Below are 9,252 nucleotides of genomic sequence, written 5' to 3'. Positions count from 1 at the left end.
TATAACCATCATGCAAACTAGGCTTGTCCTCATTTACAACAAGAAAAAAACCCTTACCTACAGGCCTCATCTCCTCGCAATGAACCAAGGGCTGAACCACTGCCGTGATAGGCCCATGAACATGCAAGCATGGCTCACTTTGGACCATTTATGCAACAAGACCCTTCTCAAGGTGGGTCATAAGGCTCTTCTCCTCATGCATCATCTGCATCTCACTAAAGACTTTCTCTTCGCACGATTCAGTAGCACATGCAGAACCAAAACCCTCATTCACATCATCAATTACAACATTCTCTATGTTTGTTACCATCTTAAGGTAATATTCTTGTTGTCGCTGCATGACAATACATGACTTATCTCTATCTTCATGATTGATTGTACACATTGTGGCCTTCTTTGCTAGCATATTTGTAAATCACTAGCATGGGGGTTTTTGTGTTTGAATGTAAGTGTTTTATTTTCTTTGTAGAAATTTTTGTATTTAATGTGGCTTTCATAATATGCTGATGTATGATGACTCCCTAATGAATATTTGTCATAGTTTGAAAAATGTTTATTTGTAATTCAATTGGACATATTGACATTTTAGTAATCAATCAACTACAAATTATTTGCATCATTTGCACATATGTATCCTTCCAATCCTTCCAACTCAGTAATCATATTTTCAGTTGTTGTACAACATGTTAATATATCTCATCACTATATTCTTGTGAACTGCTTTATGTCATGCTCAACTCGTTGATTTTGTAATTTTCATCAATCTGATTAAAAATGTTAGAAGGAGCTTTCAAGGTAAGATAACCTCTGCTTTAATTAATATATTTGATTCTTTTGTACAACCTACTCTATAACTTATTCTTTCCTTCAAGAGAAAAATGTTGACCCCCCATATAGCTAGTTAGAGGTATATTTATTTTTAACCCCTAGACATTATGAAGCTTGTGACTGTGATTAGATTTTAGGTAAAATGCACTTACTTTGAGTATGTAAGAATCATTTTTGGTAAGTCTTTGGTGAAGCATTCTAATTTTACTGCATTCTAATTTGTAATCATTATAAATGGAACAAAATCACTTCATGCTAGAACCTCAAAATTGTACATTTTCTTGTGATTGAAATCCTTATTTGCAATCACTGAAAGCAAAAGGAACTAAATGAAATCCTATTTGCTCATTTGAGTACATGCTCACATATTATTATTTGAAACTAAATGGCATTGTTATTTATTTTTTTTTTGTCTATAAATAAGATTGTGTTGATCATGAGGATAGGCAAGAGCCCAAGTATATGGACTAAATGACATTGTTTTTGTAACAAATGCGTTCAACTATTTTCTGGCTACCGTTTTTGGAAAAGGAGGTGGCATTTATCCACGATTCTCCAACCTTGGGACCACTAATATGCACTCCAATAGATAGGGGCCATGACCTAAGTTCAAAGGCATTTGTGAGGCCTTTATATTCTATAGTATGTAATATAATTGCTTTCAATAATCAATTTGTGAATCGTAACATTTATCATTTTATGGGTTCTCACATTATCATCATGGTAGGGAGTGTAGTATTTCCTTGTTCATTCAATGGAGTGGTAAATCAGCAATTATATTGTCTTCGTCAATAAAGCTGCCTTCCAAGTGCAGGAGGTGTCAAGTTGATTCAAGAGAGAGTCATAAGGTCAATTTCATAGGGACAATGATGTTGATCAGTAAATCACATGAGTCTTAAAATGTTTAAGAATGCTAGTACTTTCAGAATATGGGGAAATGTATGATGTAAGAAATGGATGTGCAAATCTTTTATGATCTTTAAAAGGGATGAAGTCAAATCTATTTGCACAAATGCGAATGGAAGGTACTGATTGTAAAATATGTGGGGTGTAACAATACCAACTCAGATTTCTTGTAAATGTTTGGAAAATTAAATATGTCAAAACAAAAAATGATGGTAGAAACTCAAGTCTAAATGTGGTTTTTATATCTAAGAGGCAAAAGATCAAACACCTAAGCTAGGTTGTGCTCAAATAAGTTTTTATTCTCCAACTCCTTCAAATACTATCTCTGTCAAGAAATGAACATTTGGAATATTCAACAATTAAAAGCCACTTTCAATCAACGCCAAAATTCACTACGGATTTGCGAAGGAGTTTTAAATGTCCTATTAACCACATATTCTCATTGCAACCCAAGCATCTATTGTGTCTCATGTCAACAATAGATCGAAGGAGCGAAGGAAGAACTCATGCTGGATCTTTGCTGACTGACACTCTTATATTTATGAAATTAAACTAAAGGAAATGTAACTTATAAAAGTCACAACCCCATCCGAGTTTTACTGAAGTTTAGCCACAAAATTACTCTTGCATAGTGAAAGCAAAGTGTTCTATTTCTAATGCATAAAATATTGACATACAAAACAGCAAAAACCAAAGGTAAAAGCAAAGAAGGAAAGATGGATGCCCCCTTTTACCTCTACCCCTCTCCTTTTATGCTCTTTTTTTCCATTTGCCTTGCTATGAAACTAATTTTTTGGACCATGGGATATTTTGTAGCCTCCTTCCCGTAGCCTGTCGCACACGCCTTGATCTCTGTTGGTTCATGTCCCACTTATTCTCTATGACATTAGTTTAGCACACTTTCTTTCCAAAGGAATGTTGGTTGAATGGGTGAAAAGCTGAGGCCTTTGTTGTTCTAGGGTTTTTCTTTTCCATTGCTATTACAATTTTGCCCTTGGTCTACTCATCTGAAATGCCACATGCCTCTTTCGAAAATACCCTGCATATCATTCATTTATAACATGAGTATTTATCATTTATAAAGGTGAATATGAGACTTTGTGTGCAAAATATTGGCACCAATTACTTTGGTATCCAATACTAGAATTTGATACATAATTAGGTACTTAGACTTTTTTTTTGATGAACTAATTCATTACCCAACATCCGAGCCCTCATCTTCCATGTCCCCCCCCCCCCCCCCCCCTCCTCTTAACTAGGTCCCTTAGAACCTCCCACTCCCCTTGAGAAGCTAATTCTCTCTTAGGATCACCACTCTCCTGTCTATCGACCTCTTTCACCTCACCTACCAGCTCAACATTTTCTTTCTCTCCACCAACTTTACCTCCTGTCTCTACAAGCTCATCTTCCCCTTCATTTAGTTTTTTTTCAACCCCCACATTATATTGGCTCACCACCTGAACAATCATCTCCATTGCTCGCGAGTCTTCTTTACCAACTTCATGACAAGACTCCACCTTTTCCCCTACCTCAGTTCTCCAGGACCTCTCTCTTCTGACTTCCCCCTTAACTCCTAAACCTCTCCTCTTTTTTCCTATTAAACTTACCCTTTAAACAGGCCCCAACCTGCTCATCTAGCCCATTGTTCTCTTCCCTAAGCTCTTTCTTCTCTGGACAACCACTAGATCCATGGAGGATCGTACCATAAGAAAAGCATAGGTAAGGTAGCCTTGTACCCGAATGGAACCTACATATTTCTCCCTTGAAACTATTCTTCCCCTCGCTAGATGCCTTGTAAAATCCATTTCAATCTAGACCTTCAAGTAAGTCTACCATCCACTCCCATCTCCCTGTACATCAACATCTTCCACCTTCTCCACCGTACTCCTCACCTACTCCCGTTTCTTTTATGTCATCAAAGCAAGAGGCAAATTTTACATATGTATCCATAGCTCCTCATGATCGAAACACATCTTTGATGGAGGAGTAAAATCATCATACTCTTTGAGCACTATCATCTGATTGTCAAACAGTCATAACTTCCCTCCCCACACTTTCTGTTTGTTTGCATGGATTGCGAAAGTAATGACATAGGTATTCTTCCCCACGTCAAGAAACTTTACTGCCCAGCTGAGTATCTAGATTTTAGCCATTGTGGCCTCTAACACCCCATAGCTGATTTTCCTCTCTAACCAAAGCTTTCAAACCAAACTTTTTTCTCCTTTACTCCTTAGTTCCTCATGAATATCATTGTCCAATTTAACATTGGTCTTCTCTTCATTTGTTAGCCTAAGCTTCTCCCACTCTACCTCCAGATTTTCCATCATCACATCCTTCCTCTAGCCTTTTTTGTCTCTACCTAGCCTTCACATACCAAAAACTCTCACAAACCACCTTGCGCCACCTTAATCTGTCAGAAACTGATATAAAAATCTCCCACTCACCATTGCTTGCCCCATGCTGGCCTCCCACTCACTTCTCCTCTCTTTCCACTAACAGAAAAGAGAAAGAAAAATAGTTTTTTTAAAACTGCAAACTATGTATTTAACTATTTTAATTAGGTATAGATATTAGAGTATGTATCATTGCATATAATATTATGATTTATCATATAATATATTACTTAATAATTAATAGTATATTTAACATTTTATATGGTCAATAGTCTTATATTAGATGAAAATCACATAATTAAGATATACAAATATTATATAAAATGCTATATAAAAAGTTATTATATATATATATATTTCGTTTGGTCAGTCCGGTCCGCATGGAAAAATCCTACCCTAGGACCGGACCAGGAATTCCAAAATTTCGACGCCAAAATTGACCAGTAAAATATTACACTTTGATTATTCATAAAATTCTACATAAATTATTTTAAAAAATAAGAATTATAATGATAATAGGAAGCATCGAGTTAAAGATACGATTAGGATTTGTATAGCATATCTTAAGATTCTTAGGTGCCCTGGTAATCTCGTAAATTGTCAAAAAGTAAACTATAAAAAATAATAAATGTGAAATTACGAGTGTGTATGTGCCGTGGTTCCACAGCATATTCTTTCCGACTGGGATTAGGGTTTCTTTCTCCCTTCTTCTTCCACAAAATTTCCTTGAAACTATGATTCAACTATTTTCGTATTCTTGGGTTTCTGCGATTCTTCGCCCATTGTTGACTCCCATTTGAGATCAAGCTTACGGACCTCTGCACGCCGAATACTTGAGAGAGGCAGAGAGACGGTGCCAGAGACAGACAGAGAATTTTGAGGGACAGAGAGTCCATGAATATGGAAGCACGAGTGGGTGTGGTTGTCGAAGGAGGGCAGAGGGCTCTTAGCTCTGCTCACGGGAGCGTCGTCGACAGGAAATTTCTGCAGCAGCAGCAGCAGCAACAGCACAGTCGCGGAAAACATTCACCAAATCATCAATCGCAGATTGGCACGGTGCAACAGCTTCTAGCTGGTGGTATTGCGGGTGCTTTCAGTAAATCCTGCACGGCCCCTCTGGCTCGCCTCACCATCCTCTTTCAGGTCAATTTTTTCACTCCCTGCTTATGATTTTTTTTTTTTTTTTTAGTAAGTACTCCCTGCTTGTGATTTATACCCTGTCATGCGAAAAGATGTCGTTTGTTTTATTTTATTTTTATGTGCTTCTTTGTGGTTGGTCAGTTTTAAGCCTTACTATGATTGGGGAAGTGCAACTTATGATTTATGGCAGGGGATTGGTTTGGTTGGGAGAGTTTTAAAGTTTCGATCTTTTCCTTTCCCAAAAAAAACCTTTTTATTTGGGGTTGCGTTTTCTGCAAAATAAGGCCATAAGGTGTAGAAAAGGATTAGTTTCAAAGAAGGATAAAACGTACATACGAAGAGAAGGGGGATTGAGAAAGATTAAAAATGTTGAGAAGTAAAAAAATGTAATTCTCTTGGATTGACAAATGCTCGTCTTTTAAATACTTAAAATATAATCCCCTTGGGTTGACAAATTCCTCTCTTTACCCTAGTTCTAATTCACTTCAACAGGATTCCTTTTTAGAAGTACTTCAAGAGGATTTCATAGAACTTCTTGGTTTAATAGAACTTCAGATTCCAAAACCTGAACCGTTCTGTATGGCTCCAGTAGTGTTTCTTTACAAGGCATTTATTTCCTCCAACTGCTTAGTTTTTGACTATTCCGTATATTTCCTTTTAGGTGCAAGGCATGCGCTCTGATGTTGCAGCACTGAGTAAGGCTAGCATATGGCATGAGGCTTCTCGAATTATCAATGAAGAAGGGTTCCGAGCCTTTTGGAAAGGCAATCTGGTTACGATTGCTCATCGTCTTCCTTATTCTTCAGTCAATTTCTATGCGTATGAACGCTACAAGAATGTGAGTGCTGACTTTCTTTGAAAAACTGTTCATCTCTTTCTTTCTCTCATTAGATTTATTTGATGTGTACTCTCTGTTTACCTCGATAATACCTTTTTCTTTTATTTGATCATTAATAAAGTCATGTCACTTTTCGAAATATTCTGATAGGTTGCTAAAGTAGAGTAGTATATTATCTTTGTACATTGCATAATATCATTCAATATATCCTATCTGTTCTGCAGTTGTTGCATTCAATTATTGGGGAAAATCGTAGAGGTACTACAAGTGCGGACCTTTGTGTGCACTTTGTAGGCGGTGGATTGGCGGGGATAACAGCTGCCTCTTCCACATATCCTCTTGATCTTGTGAGGACACGACTTGCAGTACAGGTAATGTCAGCGTATATGGGCGTTTTTTTCCCAGCCTTTCTGTGTGCGTTAGTTTTATTTTATGTTTTCTGTTTTTTATTCTGGGAAATAAAAGTGAAACTAATTTTGAATGGACTAGGGAAAAAGCATTCTGTATGTCTTTTGAGTTGGACATTTGCCTAATTTCAATTGTTCTTGAACTCTACAGACAAATGCAACTTACTACAGAGGTATCTGCCATGCATTTCATACCATTTGCAGAGATGAAGGTTTTAGGGGCTTGTATAAAGGACTAGGAGCTACACTTTTGGTATTCGTTTATCCTTCTTCCTTCTTTTTTTATTTTTTTATTATGGCTTCATTGTGTTGACTTAACTTGCCCTTTGGATGCTTTGTATGACGCAGGGTGTTGGACCAAGTATAGCTATAAGCTTTTCCGTTTATGAGACCTTGAGATCATTTTGGCAGTGTCAAAGGTGAATACTCCAAGTTTTTGTTATTGAGTGTTGAGGCATAGTTTATGTGGCATTGCTTTTGCTGCTTATTGCTTCATGCATCTTGGTTGTAATAGTATGTTTATATTTTCTTTTGGCATTAGGCCCAATGATTCCAGTGTCATGGTCAGTCTTGCTTGTGGCAGTCTTTCGGGCATTGCTTCATCAACTGGTGAGTTGTCTGAGATCAGCAATCCACTTACCATTATTTGATGCATTGGTTACCTGGGCTTTTGAAACAATGTATCTAGATAGCCTTCCAACTCTGATTGTTTGACTTGAACCTGTAGTTGCTATCTTTTTACTCTAGTTTTAATGCTCGTATATACAGATTTCAAGGAACCCACCTGAGGGTAGCCCAAGTGGTAAGGACAAACTTGTGTTTATGTGCCCCATGTCGCAGGTTTGATTCCCCCTGGGATCAAATTGTGATTTAAGTGGGAGGCCATGGCGGTGGGTTGCTGTGCTAGTCTCCCCGGGGGTTTGGGTTCCATAGGTGAGTTCTAAGGGCTTTGCCGTGGGGTGGTCCGCCCGCCGTAGAGAGAGAGAGAGAGAGAGAGAGAGAGAGAGAGAGAGAGAGAGAGAGAGAGAGAGAGAGAGAGAGAGAGAAGATTTCATGGAGATGGTGTTGGGAAGTAGAGAAGTCGAGATATTTTTCAGTTTATTTGAATTCTGTTGCCTTCATTGATAATCAATGGAGTATATATTGGTTTGTAACTTGTGTGTGGGATGTTCGAATGTTAGGCAAAATTTAAAAGATGAATATTTAGATTTGTTTGGTTGGTCATTGATCTTTAAACGTGAAAGGTCTTCTAATTGGAAAACCTGTTTTCAAAGAATTTATTCTCTGTAAGTTAGATATATATTGATTACAAACTAAGTGAGATATTTATATTATGTGATGGTTGAATAGAAATGCCTCTTTAACGTAAGCTAGTATGCATTTGTAATGGCAATATATGTACATGCGATGAAGTCTGTGTGGTGTGGGTAATTACACTTATCATCCACAATCTCTCACCTGTCTTCAGTTTGTACCCTAAAACTACATAAGGTTTCAAATTTCACCCAAAACTACTTAAAATTTTCAATTTGCTCCCTCAGTTAAGCATGAATGTTAAAATGAAAAAACAAGTTGGCCACTTGGTAAATACGTTCATTTATACATGTATGTATGAAGGGATGAATGGATGTGTAGTGAAACCTATTTGTAATTTTAGGGTGCAAATTGAAATCAGTAGTTTAAGATGCAAAATAGAAAATGGTTGGTAGTTTGTGCATGAAAGTACAATTTTGCTATACATACATTCATACATGCATGCATGAAAATTATGTAACTTGTGCTGTAAGCTTTAGAGGCAAACCATTTGAATGACTGCCCCGTGTCTTATGTGGTGTACTCATTAGGCTTTGGCTCTTTTGACAAAGTGATAAATGAGGAAAGAGGAACCGAAACTTCTGCCCTATAGAGATTTGTTTGGAAATGCTGTTCTTTTTCTTCCTGTGTTGATGGACTGACGTAATTATGGACATAATATTGTAAATTACCATTCGAAAGTCATAATAAGATTGCTAATTTGTACTAGACATTAACTATTTCTTACTCATGATTTGTTTCCAGCGACATTCCCTTTGGATCTTGTGAGGCGTAGGATGCAGTTGGAAGGGGCAGGTGGACGAGCCCGTGTCTATAATACTGGCTTGTTTGGGACATTTGGGCACATAATCCAGAATGAAGGCCTCCGAGGCCTGTATAGAGGGATTATGCCAGAATACTACAAGGTTGTTCCTGGGGTAGGCATTGTCTTTATGACCTATGAGACTTTAAAGACGCTTCTATCACAAGTCCCAGGAAGCTTTTAATTGCCAAAGTTTCCCATTTTCTGCATTGATTGTTCCCATCAAATTCATAATCTCACTTTTTTCCAACATGGGAAGGTAAGAAAGAGAACGAAGTTCATAGAAGATACGGTGTTGGAAGAATAATGGTTTTGTGGTGTCCGTTGAGAATTGAGATAGCATGTGGTGGTAAATTTTGTCCTTGCTGACACGAGACCTCATTTTTTTTTTGTGTATAGATAGTTAGCGCAACGAGTCATACAAGTGTACCCAAATCCAATGATCAAGTCCTAACATATTATAGTTGGTGATGATATAATCACTACAGTTTTGTTATCTGCCTGCCTCTATGCAGATTTATTCCAGTTATTTTATTTTTTTCAGTGCATCTGGTTGTCCCTTCTCACACAGAAATGTTTATCTTTTAATAGTAAGGAAAGTTTATTAAGGAATATTTTTATGTA

The 9,252-nt window shown here is 37.2% G+C and overlaps 1 protein-coding gene across 1 annotated transcript; it reads left to right on the top strand.

Annotated features, from left to right (window-relative positions):
• Positions 1-4,764: 4,764 nt before the first annotated feature.
• On the top strand, positions 4,765-9,252 carry LOC122277354 (mitochondrial substrate carrier family protein B-like). The gene is made up of 7 exons (XM_043087316.1): positions 4,765-5,270; positions 5,929-6,105; positions 6,330-6,476; positions 6,664-6,765; positions 6,861-6,931; positions 7,054-7,121; positions 8,571-9,252. The coding sequence occupies exons 1-7, from the start codon at positions 5,022-5,024 to the stop codon at positions 8,810-8,812; spliced, it is 1,056 nt and encodes a 351-aa protein (XP_042943250.1). The 5' UTR covers positions 4,765-5,021; the 3' UTR covers positions 8,813-9,252.

This window comes from Carya illinoinensis, chromosome 9, assembly GCF_018687715.1.
Source record: "Carya illinoinensis cultivar Pawnee chromosome 9, C.illinoinensisPawnee_v1, whole genome shotgun sequence".
NCBI lineage: Eukaryota > Viridiplantae > Streptophyta > Magnoliopsida > Fagales > Juglandaceae > Carya > Carya illinoinensis.
The sequence above is the reverse complement of the archived record's forward strand: the minus strand, read 5'-3'. Positions and strand labels throughout refer to the sequence as shown.